Here is a 21231-nt window from a genome sequence, read left to right as displayed (position 1 = left end):
TACAGAGACAAAGTTTGGAGCTAAGATGAAAGGATGGACTATCCAGAGAATTCCCCAGCCGGGGATACATCCCATAATCAGCCACCAAACCCAGACACTATTGCATATGCCAGAAAGATTTTGCTGAAGGGACCCTGTTATAGCTGTCTTATATGAAGCTATGCCAGTGGCTGGCAAATACAGAAGTGGATGCTCACAATCATCTATAAAATGGAACACAGGGCCCTCAATGGAGAAGCTAGAAAAAGCACCCAAGGACCTGTTACCTTTTTTTTATAGTTTTGCTTTTCCAAGTTGTGTCAGTTACAGCCATTCATTTTTTTTTTTTTTTTTTAGGGTTTACTTTTATGCATGTGTAACACATACACAAGCGCCCAAAGAGGCCAGAGGTTATAGGATCCCTTGGAGCTGGCGTTATAGGCAGTTGTGAGCCACCTGACATGGGTACTGGGAACTGAGTTGGAGCCCTGTAGAACAAGTGCTTAGCCACTGAGCCATCTCTCCACCCAGTCACTTGTTGCTTCTCTACTTTGGCCAGACCCTCTTGGCTGGTATTTACACTAAGCACTCAACTGACCCACCTTGTCTGAGCAGGTATGGACTTCCAGTGAACTTCCAGGCTGTGCTCCTGCAGCCCCATAAAAAGTCAGCCACCAAACGCCTGAGAGAGGTGCTCAATTCTGTCTTCCGGCACCTGGATGAAGTTGCTGCAGCAAGCATACTGGATGTAGGTATCACAGGGACTCAGATGCAACACCACAAGTTGCATGCTGTCACTTTTAAGCAAGGGGATGTGTGTGGTGGCAGGGCAACTGCTCAGGACAGAATGAGTGCCCACAACCCAGAGAGTTCTCTTTGTCAAGAGCCTTTCTTTGCCATTGCTCTGCAGGCATCCGTGGAGATTCCTGGACTGCAGCTCAGCAACCAGGACTATTTCCCCTATGTGTACTTCCATATCGACCTCAGCCTTCTTGACTAGGTGGCCAGCCTGTTTCACTGCAGCCTCAGACCTTGCCAGACAACCGAGTCCTGCAGGATTCTGACTCAGAAGATACTCACAGACGTTAGTTAGAGTGTATTTATTTTTTTAAGTTACAATAAAGTGCTCAGTTCTGAGTCTTTCCTTGTGTTCTAATGTTAACTCCAAACTTTCTCTCAAGAGTTTTCCGTGAAGTTACGGGGTTGCCTGTAACTTGGCAACCCACTGGGGTTTTTAATGGGAGATTAATGAGAACACCCTGAATACCTGAGCCTAATAGTGAAGCCGCAGACAGACTTCGGGACATGAAATGCTGTTCTCGCTTAGTACCAAGTTTTCTACACAGAACCACATCCTTACCAAAAGGTCTGCTTTTCCACTTACAGCCACTTCTACAGGAAGGTGGAGATGTAGCCATCAGGTCGCAGTGCTAGTAGATTTTGGGCTAAACCTCAGACTCTGGTTTTATGATGTGCTACTAATTTCATACATTTATCAGCATTGTCCAAAATATCATTTTATTCTTTAATGGAAAAAGCCATTAATATTCAAACAAAGGAATCACATTTTAAAAACCCTATACATAAGAAACAGCCTCCAGGAACATTCAAGCAGCAGTCAGGAGGGAAAAATGTTTCAATAGCCCAGTTTTCTTCAAAGTATGCCAGAGAATACAATCCAATTCACTGCTACAATTCATAGAATTCGTCAGTGTTTTCTTGAGACGCTGAGGTTCACTGTTGGCAGTTTCCAGTGGCCGCATGTGTTGCTTGGAAAGGCCAGCGGCAGACAGCTGCCCGGAAGAACTTTCACTGCTGGAAAACTGCTCGCTCCCAAGGAAAGCCCAAGGAAGGCTGGGCCGTGGCTCACAACTCATCCTTCTCCAGGTCATCCAGCTCCACGTCACTGAGGTCAATGTCGTCCTCCACAGGGAGCTGGGGCACAGAGCAGCAGTTAGAGCCTCAGAAGACTAGAGGTCTCAACAGAAAAGCAAATTCCAGCCGGATTCCACATTCCAGCCTGGCTCTTACACCAATTATAACCCCACAGAAATTCCAAGATCCAACCACCTGACTCCCACAGCTGACTGCACCTCACCTAGGTTTTCTGTTTAAAATAGCACTTCATTCTTTAGCTCAGTTTAGTCTGGTCTCAAACTTATGTCCATCCTTCTGCCTCAGCCTTTCAAGTGGCATATGTTCAATTATAGACATGAAACCAAGCACACTTGACCTTTAAACTGTGATTTCTTAAAAAATGTATGTGTATGAATGTTTTGCAAGCATGTTATGTCTGTGTGCCCTACCAGGTCTCAAGTTACACATTGTTTTAAGCCATTATGAAGGTGCTGGGAATTGAACTCTGGTTCTATTGAAACCGTAGCCAGGGTTCTTAACTGCTGAGCCACCTCTCCAGTTCTAAATTGTGATTTTAGTTGAACATTCTTTCTCTAAAAGTGAAAGCCAGGGCTGGTGAGATGGCTCAGTGGGTAAGAGCACCCGACTGCTCTTCCGAAGGTCCAGAGTTCAAATCCCAGCAACCACATGGTGGCTCACAACCATCTGCAACGAGATCTGGCGCCCTCTTCTGGAGTGTCTGAAGACAGCTACAGTGTACTTACATATAATAAATAATAAATAAAATCTTTAAAAAGAATCCTATCTTAAAAAAAAAAAAAAGTGAAAGCCAGCCAGGTGAGGAGCATGCTGCTAATGCCCCAGGCAGGACAGTAGGAACACTGTCTGATGGGGACTTGGTTTCCAGAGATGCACAAAGTGGGCAGAAAGCCCCTCGATCTACTCACCTCACCATCCTTGCCATCCCAGGGCTCCCTGGGAGTGATGGTAGGAAAGGAACCACCCCCAACAGGTGCTGTGGAGCCACGCCCGAAAGACAGTTCCCTTGGGAAGAAATACCAAACACACATTTAGATATAAACAATGAATGAGCCAACTGTCCAAAGGAAATGCATCTTTAATGAACAGAGGAATGCTGCCTAGTACACAGACATGGAGCTGTGGAGGCACTGCCTAAAAAGCCCTTTCAACCATTGGTAATACCGTAGTCAGGAGTGATGCTTTCCAGGCCTCTCACTGATAAAGCTAGCACTACTACTAAGTTTAAAGCCAAAATACCTAAACTATGAAAGTGTTTTAAAATGAGATGAGAGCATATTATCCAAGTTCACTCTGAAGAAAGGCTGCCTATGACCCTTGTCTGCTAAGCCTATGAACTTGAAGAGCAAATCACTAGTGAGGTGAATGGTTTCAACCATCCCAGCCTGGTGCTAGGAGAATGCTGGTGGACAGAGCAGCTTAGCAGTGAGACCCAAACGTCTATCCGTAAAAAAGACTTATCTGGCTACTCGAAAACAAAAGATACTGTAAGAATACACAGGCTGTCTAATCCACAAAAAAGTACAAGGTGACAGGCAAGAGAGGAAGCCATGAATTGATGTGGCATCAACTGTCCAGGACAAAACCAAAACTCGAGTGAGATTATTCTGTATGCAGAAACTCCCGATCATCAGATCCTCAAGATTAGCTCATTAACTTCATTACCACTAACACAGCACGACTGGGGAAGGAGGAAGTCATTTGTCTTCTAATGGTGCAGTGACTGTAGGGAGGTAGTTTGTTTCTTTTCTTGTTTTTTTAATAGAGTCTTAAATAGCTCAGGCTGATCTTCTGGCCTCTCTACCGACTGCTAGCTTATAGGCACCACAATTTCCAGCTCTAATTGTGTTCCTGAAAGCTTGCTTGTAGAGTAAGTATTTTTGTTCGTGATGGTGTTCTGAGACTACTGTAGCCCAGGCTGATCCTACTGCGTTCACCTCCTAAGTATCCAGGCAACAGGTTAAAAAAGAAAACCAGTAAAAAAAAAAAAAAATGTGCTGGGTGGTGGTGCACGCCTTTGGTCCCAGCACTCCAGAGGCAAGCAGATCTGAGTTCCAGGCCAGCCTGGTCTTCCAGTGAGTTCCAGGATAGCCAGGGCTACACAGAAAAACCCTGTCTCCAAACAAAACAAAACAATCAAGCAAACCAACCAACTAACCAACAACAAACCCCCCAAAACAAAACTAGGGGCTGGAGAGATGGCTCAGTGTTTAAGAGCACTGACTGCTCTTCCAGAGGTCCTGAGTTCAATTCCCAGCAACCACATGGTGGCTCACAATCATCTGTAATGGGATCCGATGCCCTCTAGTATGTCTGAAGACAGCTAGCAAAACAAAACAAAAACCACACAAAACCCTAAAACATTACTTTGGGTTCCATTTATTACCATGTTTGAGGAAAATATACACTCATTTCATGTTTTACTGAAGTTAGAGGACTTACAGGAAAGTTCTTGATGTAACATCCCTCAAAGTGTTGGTAATCATGGTGCAGTGTCACTTACAATTTACTTGGTCTTAAAAACAACAGCCTCAGTATGGCCCCTGATCCAGGCACTTATAGGACAGTGGGTTTATGTACAGAGGCAGCCCTAAACTTTTGTATCAAAGAGGAAGTTCAGAACTCTCAAGTATCCTTTGTGCCAGGTGCCTTCCCCATGGCCGCTGAGAAATGAACACAGAAGAAAGCAGGGATGGAGAAACCCAGCCTTTTAGGTCAATGCCTTGTATTTGCCCAAGAACTCATGGAATGAGTCTGAGGAAAAGGTGAACAGAGGGCAGGCTGGAGAGCTAGCTCTGCAAACTGGCTTTTGAATTAAGAACCAAGCATGTTAGCCCACAGCCGGAGGATCACATACAAATACCAAGTACACGGTAAGGGTGGGAATGGGTGAGACATGATTGCCCTAAGCATGTCTAAGACTCTGTGAGAGTTACAATGGGCCAGGATAATGTGCAATATGACAAACAGCCTCACCCTGCACATGAACAGTTACTGCCGCAGGAAAGAGTAATGATTTAAAAGTTCAATTTTACAAACATCCTTCTTGGCTTACATAGAATATTAAAAACAAAACCCAACAGATCAAACAAACAACTAAGAAAACAATTACCTGAGAAACTCATTGATGCCTTGTTCACTGAAAGACCCCTTGAGAAGAGCAAATTTCATCTTGCGTGCATTGATGGCTGCCATGGCAGGGTACCCGAACCCTCCAATCCCTAATGCGTTCTCCAGTTCATACTGGGCTCCAGCTTCTGTCCACAGCCACCTGGAAAAGCAGACTGGTTTTAGGGTAAGGATGCTTTTTGTACTAGACTAAAACTACATTTAAACCTTCAGAAAGGAGCGTTGCACGGGGTGTGCTCAGATCCCACCAGAGTGTCCACTTGTGTTTTCCTTCCCGTGTCACACTTGCACACCCTGAGTCTCAGAGCTGGTAAGCAAGGGGCAGACAAACACAGGCACGTGCTACAGACAGCACTCACAGCAGTCACCAGGCATGCCTCGATCTCTCAGAGGTGAGCGGGGCTTCAGAACTCACCCCCACATCTTCTTCTTGTACTTGTCAGCCAGTTTCAGAAGAACTTCCAAGTAAGAGTTTCTGCCTGCAGCTCCTGGTTTACAGTAAAATATTTTGAAGGTGAAATAACATCAGTTCACTTAGGAAGTGCTTTAAGCAGCCAGCAGTGACAGCAATGAGAAACAGCCTGTGCTCACCAGTGTCCAGGATGTGAGGCAGTACAGCCACCACACAGAGCTGGTGCTCCTCACATGTCTTCTTGGCTATGTCTTCGTTGATTATCTGCACGGAAGACAGGGCAGTGGGAAAGCTGATGTAATACTCAATATGTAATACTCAAGAGACTCCTTCCATACAATGCCGCCTAGTACAGACAAGCCATCAAGAAACGGCTGGAACAAAGTGCCACCGCTCATTCCCAAGCCACCCAGCATCTGTAATTACAGTGCCCTGACCCAGCCTGGCTTGCCACGGCTGAACACACATCTGTGCATGGCCATTTACACAGTGTGAGGCTCTTGGCTGTCTGCTTCTCCAGAAGTCTACAAAGACGAGAATGACGTTCCCCTTTGGTGGGGCTGTAAGACCTGAAAATGCCTGCATAAACACCAGGGCAGAGCCGCGGCCATGCCAGGTGACCCGACAGTCCACGTGTGACTGAATCCACTCTTCACTTTTAAGCAGCTTAGTGAGCTTTAGATCACAGTGTAAGTATTTTAATGCCAGAAAGTTATGAAAAGCAGTCAATTCAAAAAGGAGGAATGGAGTCAATTACTGGGGATGCATGCTGTAATCTCAGGCTTTGTGGGGCAGAAGCAGGAAGACTGCTGTGAAGTCAAGGCTCGCCTGGGCTACATAGTCAAACTGTGTAAAAAGCAAAGACTTCATGTGAACAAGGGGTAGTGCCATCAGCTGACCGGAAGCTTCCTCACTTCTGGGGTAAGTACTTTACCTCAAGCAGCTCTGGAGGTGGGGCATTATCAGAGAACAAATCGAGGGCCCTTGACACTATGTCAGATCTCGTCCGACCACCATCATAGTCCACAGGAGACTCGCCTTTCTGAAATATCTTGATTGTAGGGAATCCTTTAATCTATCAAAGTACAACAATCAGAATATTTAAAATGAAAACTTGGATAAACTCAAAAAAACCCCAAAACCCAAGCCCCAAAATCTTTATGGTTTCTAAAACCACTTCGTAGACATTTCACTATCACAAAAGTATGCTCCAGCCAAGCATGGTAACATCTGTAATTCCAGTTATTTGGGAGGCTGAAGCAAGGCCCACAAGTTGGAGGCAACTCTGGGCAATGAAACACTCCCTCAAAAACAAGTATGTAAGAGTAGGGACCATAGCTCAGTGGTAGATCACTTGCCTAGCGTATGTCAGTCCTGGCTTAAATCACCAAGATGGGGAAAACATCCCAGCTGGAAGCGCAGACAGAGGTTCATGAATTGTGGCATTCAGGCAAACCCTGTTCAGGCTCTGGGTATTTAATAATACAATGTGTATACTGCAGAGCAAGAAGATCAACTTTCAAAAGCCAGGTGAGTGCTGATGAATGAACCCACAAGTCCTGGGTTCTAGACTTGACAGTGAGGGACACCACCTCTTCACCTTCAAAACAAACATCTCCCTACCTACTTTAAAGGGAGGTCAGGAGCCAAATGGCTACTGAAAATCTTGAGTATTCCTCAAAGTAAATGACTGTAGACACACTCACCCCGTATCGGCTGGCCAGAACCTGATTCACAGTGGCATCCACAGCTGCCAGTTTCACTTTTCCCTTTGTTTGCTCCTTTACTTCTGTAGCCGCAGCAGCCCATTCTGGCTCCAGGCTGTAGAAACAGTGACCTCATAGCACAGGTTCTTACACTGAGCTACACAGCCTAATCCCTGTCTTATGTCACAACTCAAACACACCATGGTAGCTTCACCAAAGGGATGATGCTAGCCTTTGCAACGATCCCAAGGATGCTATCATTACTCCAAGCCTGGACACTAGCCAGTCTTCTGTTATATCTGGAAACAGTACAGCTCCTACTGAACGAGCTGCATGAGCACACTGGAAGTGTCGTGACCGAGTACACGCTCGGTTGAAGGCACTTACTTTTTGCAGTGTCCACACCACGGAGCATAAAACTCAACCATCCAAACGTCTTCACTGTCAAGGACATTCTTATCAAATGTGTCATCCGTCAGCTCTACCACGTCTTTCTTACTTGAACTATCACCTCTCCCCTGTCAGAGCAACATGACAAATATGAACGCCACTTCTACTACATATACCGACAAAACAATCATTTCACAAGGCAATCAAATTTTTTACTTGTTCACCAGCAAACAAATGAAAATCATTATTCACTCGGACTGCACTGGAAGCTTGGTAACAGTCTTAAACAATTCCTGCTACATTTAAACAACATATGATCTATACCTACTATATTTTATGAAGCTCTCAAGTACCCCACAGCAGGGATGAATGCAGACTCTGACAGAGCATTCTGTGTAAACATAACTGTTTCTCATTTTCATATCTGAAATCCAGATCATTCGAGATAGCTTAAACATTTGTTTCATCTCCTTTCCCAGGCTGTGTACGTGACAGGCAAACACTCTGCAACGAACCTACACCCTCAGGCCTGAATTCTCTTCAGCCGAATTTACATAATGTTCTCTCTGCTGTGCTGTGTCATCTGTCACCTGGCTAACTGTCTTGGCAGGAGCAAGACAACAGGGTCACCACACGGATGGTGCTGAGACTATGGCCTCTTGAGGGGGTGGAGAGCCATGTTATAAAGAACTTCAACACTTCATTTCTAAGGGTGCTTCAACATCTATCAAGCTTCACGCTTTATACACAAGCATGGCAACAGCCATCCCTACAGCATGACTTTCTGCCTCTTCCTCTTTATCCTACAGAACTTGCCACGTGTTTCAGACTCACTGCCACAGACACAGCCCAGAGCTCATGCAGAGTCCATGACTCTCCTCTTGGAACTGGGAGGGTCATGAAATCTCAGTGCTTGCTGCCCTTGGCACAGAGCTTCTTCACTCTCTGTGGTTCCAATTCTCCATTCCAGCCCAGGGCCCAAGACACCTATTTGGGAACCTCATTCTCAGACTGTGGCAAGGTGTTCTGGGGCTCACTAGGTATCACCCTGTAACTCTAAGATGGCAATGAACAAGCTGGGTAGCTGATTTTCTTCTCTGAGATCTGATGAACCACTTTTAATAATACTTTAAGAGAAATTTTACCAATTTATAATATCAGGGGGAACTGTACAGGAATTGTTCGTTCACTCCTGTAATTCCAGAATTTGGGAGGTAAAAGTAGGAGGATTAGGAGTTTCAGGTCATCCAAGGCTAGCCTAGGTTACACAACACACATCCAGGAGAAAGCAAGACACACTGAAATAACAGCCTTACCTGCTTTCCAGAACTGTACCCACCACTCCGTCCACCAAGGCGATCCTTGACGAGCTGGCGCAAGGCACTGAGGGCGGCATCTACAATGGCTTCTCCCGTTCTGCCACCTGTGGGACAACAAAGGACGGGCAGATGAAGGCAGGCCATCTCAGGCTGGTGTCTGTATGAGTGCCTCTGGGAGGCTCGGGAGGACTCGAAACTATCCATGTCAGAGGCAACTGGTGGCAATTAAGTGTCCCATGCACTCACTGCTGCACATTCTCTTTCTTTAGTTTATTGTTACTAATGTGAACGAAATCTTTCTGTTCTGTCTGGAAAATAACATCTCCTGATAAGAAAATGCCACGTTTACTGTATGGACAACATAGACACAGAAGAGCAGCTTAATTTCTAGTCAGGAAAACAGGGGGAAAAAAAATCCCCAAATACATGGAGGAAAAGGCGACAACCCCTTTTCTAAGATGAAGAATAGACAGAAATGTGTGGGAAGAGTAGAACATGAGACATCTCTGAAGCCAAGTCATGAGAAAACTTTCAAGGGCTCTCTTCTTTTTTGCTTCCGGTTTAGCTGTTAAGAGCAACTCAGTCCTAAGTGACAACCTCATTACAACTCTGAAAGCAGCCAGGGCTGCATGGGACCCTAGCTCAGGAAAACAAAACCTCAACCATACAAGAGCGCAGTAAGTATGGAAGTCTATCCAAAACTATAGACTTAAGACCCCAGGCGGGGCTAGAAACTGGCCCAGAGGAGCAGGGATAATACATGTCTTGAAGCCATCTTCAAAGGCCAAGGTCTAATGGACTTTCCACTATCACATTAGAAGGACAACAGTACAGGAGCCACCCTGACCCACTGCTCCCATCTTCTATGGTCTACTTAACCTCAGTCCAAGAGTATGCTTTGTCTTAACTCTTTCAGACCACAGTCAGTGACCTACTGCTCTATTTACTGCTGCTGCTGGTAATCTCCAACTGCCTAATTTATGGGTAGGAAAAGTCTACACTGACTGTTTATGGTCAGGCATCTACTCGAAGTCTTAGACCAAGTGTAAGGCGGGAGCACTTCTCAGGAAGTGCTCTTCTAACTGAAGGGCCAGACTCAGTATGAGAGCAGCCTTGCACTCTTTCTGCAAACAGCTCTATGTACGAGCCAGTCCTTGTCCCACCTTTTGTACAGAATATACTCAAGCAGAGCTCATCTAGGGAAAGAGGGTTTCCCACTGTGAACCAGTGTTGACCTGATCTTCTTGTAACAGGCCATATGCATGCAAGTACTCTCCAGCTTTGAGGCTATACTGCCTCCTGCTGCCACCCAGCCCTGCTGTTGGGTGCAAAAGCAGTCTTGCCAATCCACAAAGCTACAGATGCAGCCGGGTCCCAAACACCCTATCCAGGACAGGTGAGATAGCTCCAAGTCTGACAATCTGAGTTTAATTTCTGAGACCCACATGGTAGAAGGTGAGAACTCCTGAAACTGGTCCTATGGCCTTCATGTGAGCTTTGAAGTCCATATATGCCACCAATAAATACATGCAATAAAAAACCCACCTTGTTTACAAGTAAATATGGCAGCAGAAGAATGCTCTAAGCATTCCACTTTTGTCAAACAGCAAAACTATAACCAATTATCATTCCAAAGAAAACAGACAGGATGTTTACTCTGGAAAGCAACGTTCATCATTTCACAGATCTTTGCAGTTTGGGATATCAAGAAGAAATGATGCATCCAAGGCTTGATCTCTAAGGATTCTGACCTCCCAAGTATGGAGATTTACCAAGCAGACTGGTACCTGTTACCGGGTATGTGTCATCTATCCTTTAAACATACTATTTTAACTACATTTCTGGTAGCCTGAAGCAGGCTTTACCACACTGTTTACAGAGAAAAGAAGCAAGGCAGAGCAGAGCAGTTAAGTGCTGTGTGAGGCCTGAGCATGAGACGGAGGGCAGTCATGGGAGTCTGCTGCCTTGAGCTTACTTCAGACTTCATAATCTTGGCCCTCCCCATCCTGTGTTTAACTGTGATTCTCCTCTCAGCCCACAGGCACTTCTGTTCACCTAAGCAACCATCAGCCAGATTTGCTGTAAAGATTATATTCAGCACTTTAATTAGGACCATAATCTGTCCCAATTCAACAATTCTGGTTAGATACTGTTTGTGTGTATGTGGCTAACGACTGATGGAGGACCCTGCATGTGCACGCGCTGAGCATAATAAGCTCACCACTCAGCCACCACAGCCCGCTATGCTTTAAGAAGAGCAGCGTGACTAAGACAACATTAATTCCCTAGAGTTCAGGGCCAGAACTCTCCTCTAGCTGTCTCTGTGACTCCTAACAGACTTTCACAAGTTTTGCATCTCTAGAACTGGGAGAATTTGGAGTACCTATTGCCAATAGTTTATGACACTAACAACAGTTTCATAGCCAACTGCGTATGTACACAAGGCATAAAGATTATGAGCCAAACCATGCATGTTTCGCCAGACCCTAGTCTTACGGTCAAGGGAGGCAAACAGATCTTTATCAAATATTAAACAGCTATAATGAAAAAGGCAGGGAGGTAAAAAGATGTGGGTCTTCACTACCCTAAATAATTCAAGCACATACGCCTTTACCTACAAGCTAATGCTCGAAACGTGGAGGAGATATTAAGTGCTCTAAGCCATTACAGAAAACAACGTTAAAATACTGCAGGAGCCAGCTAACTGTTTGAGAAGGGAATGCCTACAGGGGAATGGAGCAGGAAGAATCCTTACCCTGATAATCTTCTGGCTTGTTTTTGTTAGCTCCAAATATCTTGATGGTAGGAAATCCCTGGACACCATACTGACCTCCCAGGGACTGATGTTTATCTGCATTGACGGCCCCGACTTTAACAACATCCTGAGGAAATGCAGAAGGATTACCTCTTTTTCCTACTACTACAACCTCATCACTCAAGTACACAGGTAAAGGCTGAGTGCAGTTGTAAGGACCACCTCAGACTTCAGCCTTGAAAACCAGGAGAGGAGTTGTACATTGTGTGAAGGGCAAGTCTAGTCAGGAGAGGAACTGTGGAGAACCAGCCTGGCTAAGATCATTACATAATTTAGCTTGGAAACAGAAAGCCCCACGCCCTTCCCCAGCAACACAACCAGCATGCGGGGCTTTATTATGCAAATTGCCTCCCCAGGGTAAACTAAGTCATCTCCAAATTTAAACATACAATTTAAGCACACAAGTGAAGGAGACCCTCTGAGACTCACTTTCAAAGCAGTTGCTGCTTTCTTCCATTCTGGTGTTAACCTCTGGCAGTGACCACACCTTCAGAGAGACAAAACAAATATGGTGACAGTTAAACCCTTTGACCTTCAGCTCATAAAATAGCTACCACTGTCTCCCCAGGAGGATGCCTTGGGCCTGGGAGCCTGCAAGGAAGACAAGTACCAAGCCACCCAATGACTCTACATAGGACACTGGCTTGTCCTCAACCTGATGAAAGCTCTAGTACACCACCCTCATTAAACAAGCTCCAGCTCTTGCCCACTGCCTGGAACAGGCCTATTAGAACACAAGGGGAAAGGCCTTTGTCTTGCAGGCACTAAGACTGTAAAACAACTCAAACAGAACTCAGTAAGTCAGGCAGGGCAGCACACCAGTCATGCTGGCATATGAGTGGCAGAGGCAGGAGGACCTCGTCAAGGCCAAGCATACTACATGACAGAGACAGAAACCCATTTCTATTGTCCAATAAGGCCATGGGCAACTGCACTGTTCATTCTCACTGCTGTACAATGCCCTCTGGATGCAGACAGTATAGTTTACCTATAGGCAATATGGTTCATATTCTAAAAAGGTTTTATTAGTCTCTTCTACCCGGGTCTCTAAAGACCCACCTTCACTTTCACAAAGGATGTCGCTGGACCTATGGAAAGCTGAGGACAAGCCTTCACTATCTTCACTCTACAAATGATAAAATAGACAGGCAAATGAATTGATTCCAATGCTGGCCAGACTATGTCCACCACCTTTCTGAATTGAGCCACTGCCCCATCGTGTTCCCACATAAACACTATGTCATGTGATCAATAATACTCTAGAGGGATCTGAACTCAGTCCCAACATTTTAAGCGAGATTATTTTTAAGCGATCCCTTGAGTTGGTGCTTTGACATACTTGTACATGCTTTGTTGTTTAGGTGAGACACAATCCAGAGGTCAAATTTTCACAAGGCTTAGGTTTCAGTTATCTAAGAAGGGAGGACTCACACTGTTAAGAGCACAAACCCCTTCAGTCTGATGTTAGGCACTATGCACAGACCCCATAAAAATGAATTCATTTTTGCTAAGCTGTAATAGAAAACATAGGAGTTCTTTCTAGAATAAATGCAAACATCCCACAATTGATGAAATTACTAAAGGCTGCCATGAATAAAAACCACAGCTATTCTTATTATAAATGAACATACAACTGCTGCAGACATTCTAACATCATTATGTCCACAACTACATTAGTGCTACATAGTTGTTAGGCTTACTGACGCCTCATGGTATCTGCTACTCTAGAAAAGAAGTACAAGTGAAGTGTCCATAATGCTGAAATTTTAATTCCTGATGTAGCTCAGGACCTAGTGTGAGCAAAGCCTTGGTTTCACTCCTGGCACTGCAAAGAGTAAAATCCAGCAAAACCACTCAAGCACGAGCCCTTCTGAGCACTTTGTGACACCCAGTTTGGGGTTTTGAATTTTAGAGTTGTTCAACAATTAAAATCTGTGTAAATATTTCAAACTCTGAGAAACTCCAACCCCCTCCCCCCATCCCCAAGCACTCTGGAGGAGACATCCGTCTGTACTCTCTCTCACGCTATAGCTCTCTATTCTTTTATTATTTTTCAAGTCTCATATAGTCCAGAGGTTGATGCTGAACTTCTGATCCCCTTGCCCAAACCCCTCAAGTGTTTTGTTATTTCTTATTTAAGAAAAGGCTTTGTTTGCTATGCAGCCCTGGAACTACTCACAGCGCTCCCACCTCAGCTTCTGGGGTGCTAGAACCGATGGCATGTGCCTGACTCTATGCTCTGCTCAACATCTAAAGCCTTTACTGTATGAAGGAATCCAAGGCTCAAGGGACTGTTCTAACTAGACATGTCTTACTTAGAATAACATTCATAAGCCTGCCAGCATAGTCATTACCCACCACACCTAGAACCCGCCTTCAAAATCACACCATCGGGTAAAGTTTCACAGGGAAACTGCACTGAAGCTATCAGAAACAAATCAACTACCCACAACACAAGAGGTAAGAAGCTGAATGTGAAAAACGTCTCACAGAGCTAATTATTAACAACCTGTACAAGTAGTTATTTGATGGGCTAACCACAGAAACCAGCAACTGGATTTAAAACCGTAAGTACCTTTATAAGATAGTCAAAGCATTAAAAAGAGCCAGGTTCACATTGGCATGAAGGTTGACACCACACCTCCACTTTCTACGCTGGCCCTTAAATCTGCTGAGAAGCAGTGCTAAGTTTCTAGAACTATTTCAGAATCCACCAAAGGACCTTTATCAGGAACACCCAAAAATACATCCACTTAGGGTCTCAGAATTCGATGGTAAGACTTTCACGTGAGCCCAGGTCATGTAGCACAGGTCTGTGATGCCAGCAATTTGGGAGGTTGAGGGAAAGGCTTCCCTGAAATTTGGAAATGAGTTCAAGGCCAGCCTAGACAACCTGGTAAGAATCTGCCTTAAAATTAAATAAAACTCATGTTATATCCTGTGGTGACTCAAGTGAGATTCCCCTTCCCTAGTTTCAGACACTGAAATACTCAGTCCCCAGTGGGTGGCGCTGTTTGGACAGGCTTAGCAGGTGCAGCCTCGAGGAAGTACATCACTGGGGCAGGCTTTGAGAGTTTAGACTCATACCATTTCTAGTTGGCTCTCTCTGTTGCCTTTTGAACCATGCCTTTTGTCTGCTGCCTCTAACCCTCTGGAGCTGTAAGTCTACATAAATTCCTTTTTTTAAAGCTGCGTGGTCACGGTGTTTTACCACAGCAATAAAAGTAACTTAAGAACATCCATTTCCAAAGCTTACAAGATGCTGTTCACGGTTGAGAGTTCAACCCCTGGTGTTGGCTCATTTTCAGAGGCATGTGGTTTGCAGACTAACTTCTCTCAGGGTCTTACAGTCTGCTGCTTTACCACTACAGCCCTGACACATTTCACATACTCTCCACTCATCATCAAACGCTGTAACTAGTAAACAATGCAGCACTGTTTACTATGTATGATTACAGACTGTGATGTACAAAAGCCCCTGGTCTCCTTCCACCACGTGGGTCCTGAGGATTAAACTCAGGCCACCAAGCATGGCAGCACTTGACTCAGACACCTTGTCAGACCACCCCACAACTGATTCAGCCACCATGACTTTCAAGAGACCTGACATGTGCAAGCCAGTCTCCTAGTCTCCATTTCTACAACTGTTTGGACATAGTGGTACTGATCTGTAATCTCAGTTCTCAGCCAGTCTAGGCCACATAGTGGAAGTTCCAGACCAACCTAGACCACACAGAAAACCTGCACTCATGTGCAGGCCTGGTGGTACATGCCTTTAATCCTAGAACTCTGGAGGCAGAGGTAGGCAGATCTCAACAAGTTCAAGGCCAGCCTTGTCTACAGAGTGAGTTCCAGGTCAGCCACGGCTAATGATCCTGTCTCAAACAAACGAACAACAAAAACCAAGTAAGTCTTTAAAAAGTATAACTATTTTATAATACGTACCATGGTGCATAAAATTCTACAAGCCACAGGCCGTCACTCTGAATAACTTCTCTGTTGAAGTTTGACGGCGTCAACTCGATGACATCATCACTAGAAGAATACAGACCGCTGACTGCTAGAAAGAAGGTGCAGCTCACCAGACCTGAACAGATGACAAAAACACAGCAGTGTCAGCACAGTCCCCAGCACGAGGCTCTCCCCCACCCAAAGCCCCTGCAGAAGAGGGTGGCCAGGCCTGCCTCCCTCCGGCTCTTTCCTTCCTCTCGCTGCAATACTGAGTATGAAGGGCATAGAACTCACAACCATTACAGCTGCTGCTTCTAACTCTGAGTGCAACCACTTGAGTCTTCACAGCTAGTCAGAATCTAGGAATCTTCATTTTTTTAAAAATAAGCAACCACAAGAAGAAAAGGACCATGTATATTCAATGCAAATATATCAGAGTAGCTCTCTAACTCCTGTTTCCAAGTTATTGATCCAGTAAGTCTTGGCATGAATAAACAGATACATTATTTAAGAACATTGTATCTGATGGAATCCAGTTAATTTTTAAAAAAGACTTATTTATTATTATATATAAGTATACTGTAGTTGTCTTCAGACACACCAGAAGAGGGCATCGGATCCCATAACAGATGGTTGTAAGTCACCATGTGGTTGCTGGGAATTGAACTCAGAACCCCTGGAAGAGCAGTCAGTGCTCTTAACCGCTGAGCCATCTCTCCAGCCCCTAGTTTGTTTGTTTGTTTGTTTGTTTTTAAAGATGTGAAAGCAGATGTGATGGCTCAGTGAATAAGAACACTTGCTAGGCAAGCGTAACCATCCATGTGTCCTTAGTGGCCATATAAAGAACTGAGCATGGTTTTATATGTCTGTAACACCATTGTGGAGGAGGAGAGGGCAGAAGTAGGAGGATCCTGAAAGCTTGCTGGCCAGCTGAAAAGAGAGCTTTTAGTTCAGTTACAGACCCTCTCTCAAGGGAATAGGTAGATAGAGGAAGACACTCAACATGTCCCTTTGGCCTCTGCAGGTTCAGACACCTTTACACTCAAGAGAATGTGCCAAATATGCCCACATCACACACAAATACAAAGATATCACAGAAGGGACTATCGAGAAAGGGGAATGGGACCCGAGAAAGAGGGAACAACAGTGGGTAATGTGTTGTGTGTAGTGAGTAAAGTCAAAGTACACTACGTACATGCATGAAAATGTCATGCGATAGCTGCTCTCTGTACTGTGAGTGTATGCAATCTAAATGTCTAAGAAGTACACTGCATTTGAATTTAACAACTAACACACAACCAGAAGGCAGAGCAGGGAGGGCTGAAGCTGCTACTGCGTTTAATGACACTGTTGTCTGTGAGCACCTGGGCTACTGTGATAGTGAAAAGAACCAGCAGCAGAGGACAGAGGATTGGACAAGCGGAGGGAGTAAGTCCAGAGAACACAGATAACTGTTTAAATGAGTTTCATTATGAAGACCTACCTAGGAAGAGCAAGAGCCATGTGGGGTGGAGGGAAGCATCTCCCCTAGAGATGCGAGTGGTCTGCGTGGATATGTGCACATAGTAGGAGAGGCCGAGGACCCTGAGGGTCTGAACAAGATGCCCTGAATCAGAAGCTCTGCAAGGCTTCCAGTACTTTCACTAAGTGGGGCAGGATGAGTATGTTTCGATGCTGGCTCAGCCAGTGGGACTGTTCCCTCAAACTATTATCCCCTCTGAAAGCCACCAGCCACATGTGGTTACCCCAAACTGAAAGCTTCTCCAATGGTAAGGAAGCATATTGGTTCCAAAGACTTGAAGAAAAACAGAAACAAATTTCTATTAATATTCTCTCACTGGTTATGTGCTGGAATCATGACGGGTTAAGTCCACATGAGTGTGGCTTAAAGACAGGATGTGCACTGTGAAGCACGCATGGAGACTATCTCACCACCAGGTCAAAGCCACAAACAGGGACAGCTAGCTCATCATTAGGGGGATATAATCCAGTGGGGTTGCCATCGTAAATGCAGTTATTATGTAAACTTAGTTCAAAGCACTGTTAGCTGTTCTGCTATGCCTTTTTATTTGTGGCTCCTAGAAAACTTAGGATATTACACACAGTTTGCATTGTATTTCTATTGGATGGTAATGCTCGCTGAAAGGAATAGTAGTGCTTGCCTCCAGAGCGTTGGGATTAAAGACACGGGCTACTATGCTCAGTAAGTTTATCTTGTTTATGAAATTGTCATGAAGCCGGGCAGTGGTGGCGCATGCCTTTAATCCCAGCCCTTGGGAGGCAGAGGCAGGAGGATGTCTGAGTTCGAGGCCAGCCTGGTCTACAGAGTGAGCTCTAGGACAGCCAGGGCTACACAGAGAAACCCTGTCTCAAAAAAAAAAAAATTGTCATAAATTCATATTTGTTTGATACAGTGAGTCTTGTGAAAATTGAAAGGTAGAAAAAAAAAAGTCTAAAGTAATAGACACTTGGAAGGTAAAGTCATTACGGACTATCAATCGCCTCCCATTGTAACCTTGTTGTAATCTACTTCTCACTGATGGCCAGCCTAACTTTTAAGGTGCTTAGGTCTTAGATAGGGTGTTTTTATTGGGTCGCCATCTGTTAAGAGAAGCTCTCAAGGAACTAGGCAAAGAGTAAAGACAGATACTATATCAACCATGGAAGAGGAATGCCTTCCTGTGGCATGGAGCCTCCATCCCTGTAGGTGCCTGCAGAGAACATGTATGCTCCCCTGATGCCCTAATGGCCAAGAGAAGCAGAACCATCCAGTTCTGCCTCAGTCTACCAACTGATGGCTCTAAGATAACCTAAAAGGGTTAGGAAGAATCAAATACACTGTTCCTTGCACTTGCTCTCCAAGCAACAGCCCCACCCCACCCTCACTGGCGGGGGTTGGGGGGGTGTGTTACTATGGCTGAATAGGTCAATGCTGACCCATCAAATCCTGCTTCTAAAATTCACATGGCCACTCTACACAGTGATAATGAGCACCACCGGGAAAAAAGAACTCCCAGGGTCCACAATCTATGCGTGCAGATGGTTTTGCCATCTGTGGCTTCCCATTCAATCTCTGTAGCAGTTAAGGGTGTTATATATTCACACCAGTAACATTTCTGCCTGGCAGCCGCTGGCAGCAGGATAGCCAAAAAAGGCTGACTACCTTATTAAAATAATGAGTTAATTGATAGAATCACTTTTTCAAAGGCACTCATTGGAAAACCAAAGATTAAATCTTTCCCTCTCATCTGCTCTCTACAGTAACGCAGAAAGCAGTATTTTTCTTGATTACTCTCTTTAAATATGTACTATAGCTCACGGGGTGAACACGGTTGAAAAAAGCTGGCATAGCAGTGAGAAAATATGCTCCGGGTCTCAACTAGTAAATGGAGGGAGAGGAAGAGTAGGGATCCACCTCCCTCTCCTACTTTCTAGCCAGGATCAGCTGAGTTAACTAATGTCAAAAACTATAGGCCCGTTTACAAGGACAGCCGGGAGATGGGGACCCTCAGATTCGCCCACCGAGTCGCTAAACATCATTCCCGGACACCTGGGTGGACGTCCAAGGAGCATTTTAAGTGCTCAGGAGTTGTGAGGCCCTCCTCAGTGAGCACTGCCCACTTCTAAGACACCTTCGGGACAGGCCTCTGCTATCTGTCTATAAAAGTGAAGGCTGAGCTGGACGGGAGGCGGACCGCACTCGTGGGGAGCAGAGGCTGCAAGTCTCCGACTCCCCCGGGCCTCCCGTAGTGGGCCCGACCTGGCCTCTCCCACCCAGCTCGCCCCGAAGTCCCCAGGCAGGCCCGGCAACCCGTCCCTCCACTCGGCCCTGTTCGCGGCCCCGGCCCTTCAGGCTGCCTCTGACCGGCTTCCCACCACAGGCCGGCACTTACCGAGCACCAGGCGAGCCATGCCGATCACCCGCATTCTGTCCGTGCCGCCGCTGCCTCAGCTCTGCCGCGCCCACGTCCCGCCCTCAGCTTCTAGCGGGCGGTGCGCCGGCGCGCGGAGGCGGGCCGGAAGGGCTCGCCACGCCGTGGCCGCCTTTCATTGGTCTCTGTGGACTTCGCTCATGTGCGTGGCCAATTGAAAGCGGCCGGGTAGAGGTTACCGGTTTGTTTTTTTTCCTTGGGGGTGGGGGCGAGCGGAGTAGCGGAGTGGGGCGGGGTAGGGCGAGGATGGGCGGGGAATGAAGGGGCGGAGTCAGGGGACCTCTGGCCCTGTTCCTGCCGGGTACCCCTTGTTCCCCTGATTTTTTTCTGAGTTAACTGAAACAAAACAAAAAACCCAGGACTAAGGGGTCTTCATTTCTTCCTGGCCTTCATTCTCTTTCTTCTTTGCCTCTCTCTGGCCCCTTCCAGCTCTCATTCCTTGACCTGTCCCTTTATGTCGCGAGAATAGTCCTAAGACTTCAGTGTGTTTGAGATCCTATTTATTCTTTTGTACGCGGACTCAGCATTCAGTGAAAACCATTTGCCAAACTTATTCTGTATATAGTATCATTCCAAACTTTATTTTGTTAAATTGATTGCAAAGCCTTGTTCACTCATGTCCCCTAGACCCTCAGAGTATAAATTGCGGGGTTTATCCTTCTTGGCTCTGGGGGTGAGGGCTAAAATGTTTTGCTTTGCAATATTTACAAAGGTGTTTAAGGCTAACAGAGTGAGACACAATAGAAAAATAATGGCAGGGGATGCCTTTCTGTTGGTGTGCTTGAGTAACATGCATGAAGCCCTGGCTAGGATCCCTGGCATCACAGAAACACAGCATGGTGACTTTGGTGGCTAGTTTTATGGCAACTTGACTCAAGCTAGAGGAAACCTCAAAAAAAAAAAAAAAAAAAAAAAAAAAAAAAAAAAAAAAAAAAAAGCTTCTATAAGATCCAACAGTAGGACATTTTCTCAATTAGTGATTGAAAGGGCCCAGCCCATTGTGAGTGGTGCGGTCCCCGGACTCGTGGTCCTAGGTTCTATAAGAAAGCAGGTTGAGGGTAAGTCCTGAGCAGCGTCAGTAAGCCACATCTCTCCATGGCCTCTACTTCAGCTTCTGCCTCCGGGTTCCCACCCTGTTTGCCTTCCTGCCCTGACTTTCTTGAATAATCAACATGGAAGGATAAACCAAATACACCCTTTCCTCCCCAAGTTGCTTTGGTCATGGTGTTTCATCACAACTACAGTAACCCTAACTAAGACAGTAACACACCTGTAGTGCCAGCGCTAAAGAAAAGGAAGCAAGAGAATTAGGGGTTCAAGGCCAGCTTTGGCGACACAGTGAGTTTGTGGCTAGCCTGGACTACATGAGATCCTGTCTAAATTCTTTAAATGCTAATAAAAATTTTAACAACAATAATAGCTTCCTTTTACTGAATGACAAAACAACGCTGACCCTGGCCAGAGCTCTCTTGGGCAACGGGCTCCAGGAGAGGTGGTGCCCTGTTGGAAGGTGGAGCCCTAGGACTACCTTTGGAGAGACTGGGAGGCAAATGAGGCTCCAAGGAGCACCAGAACCACAAGGCTGACTCTTGTAAGCCATTGGCAAGCTTTCCTGTCCACAGCAGGCACACTGCTTATTTTGGGACAGGAAGTCCCTCTGGAACCTTGGTTAGCTCCACCTTTGCAGGAAGGTGCTTGGAGA

At 45.6% G+C, this 21231-nt stretch overlaps 2 protein-coding genes across 5 annotated transcripts in view; one reads left to right on the top strand and one right to left on the bottom strand.

Annotated features, from left to right (window-relative positions):
- The window catches only part of Atp6v1c2 (ATPase H+ transporting V1 subunit C2), a 39874-nt gene extending 38806 nt beyond the window's left edge, over positions 1 to 1068 (top strand). For all 4 annotated transcript variants that reach the window (XM_029484728.1, XM_029484729.1, XM_029484727.1 and 1 more), the window contains 2 exons: positions 595 to 727; positions 890 to 1068. In XM_029484728.1, coding sequence (XP_029340588.1) covers positions 595 to 727; positions 890 to 979 — 223 coding nt within the window. In that variant the 3' untranslated portion in view covers positions 980 to 1068. The remainder of the gene's footprint in view (positions 1 to 594; positions 728 to 889) is intronic.
- A 406-nt stretch (positions 1069 to 1474) lies between these two features.
- Positions 1475 to 19576, bottom strand: Pdia6 (protein disulfide isomerase family A member 6). The gene is made up of 13 exons (XM_021178836.2): positions 19491 to 19576; positions 15592 to 15733; positions 12076 to 12133; positions 11587 to 11713; positions 8829 to 8935; positions 7510 to 7640; positions 7123 to 7237; positions 6351 to 6491; positions 5596 to 5680; positions 5420 to 5492; positions 4988 to 5146; positions 2784 to 2880; positions 1475 to 1914 (listed from the first exon to the last, which is right to left on the bottom strand). Exons 1-13 carry the CDS (start codon positions 19522 to 19524, stop codon positions 1846 to 1848), a joined length of 1338 nt encoding a protein of 445 aa, XP_021034495.1. The 5' UTR covers positions 19525 to 19576; the 3' UTR covers positions 1475 to 1845.
- Positions 19577 to 21231: the final 1655 nt, after the last annotated feature.

The sequence above is a fragment of the Mus caroli genome, chromosome 12, assembly GCF_900094665.2.
Source record: "Mus caroli chromosome 12, CAROLI_EIJ_v1.1, whole genome shotgun sequence".
Taxonomy (NCBI): Eukaryota; Metazoa; Chordata; class Mammalia; order Rodentia; family Muridae; genus Mus; species Mus caroli.
Note: the sequence above shows the minus strand (reverse complement) of the source record. Positions and strands in the feature narration are given on the sequence as shown.

What these genes read in the sequence shown, in the direction of transcription:
- Pdia6 (XM_021178836.2), bottom strand. Translation starts at nt 19,524, where the DNA reads ATGCGGGTGATCGGCATGGCTCGCCTGGTGCTCG. An exon ending in GGTACAGTTCTGGAAAGCAG is followed by an intron (nt 7,641 to 8,828) that starts GTAAGGCTGTTA and finishes TTGCTCTGACAG; the next exon opens with GGGAGAGGTGATAGTTCAAG. An exon ending in GGGATGGCAAGGATGGTGAG is followed by an intron (nt 1,915 to 2,783) that starts GTGAGTAGATCG and finishes TCTGTGCCCCAG; the next exon opens with CTCCCTGTGGAGGACGACAT.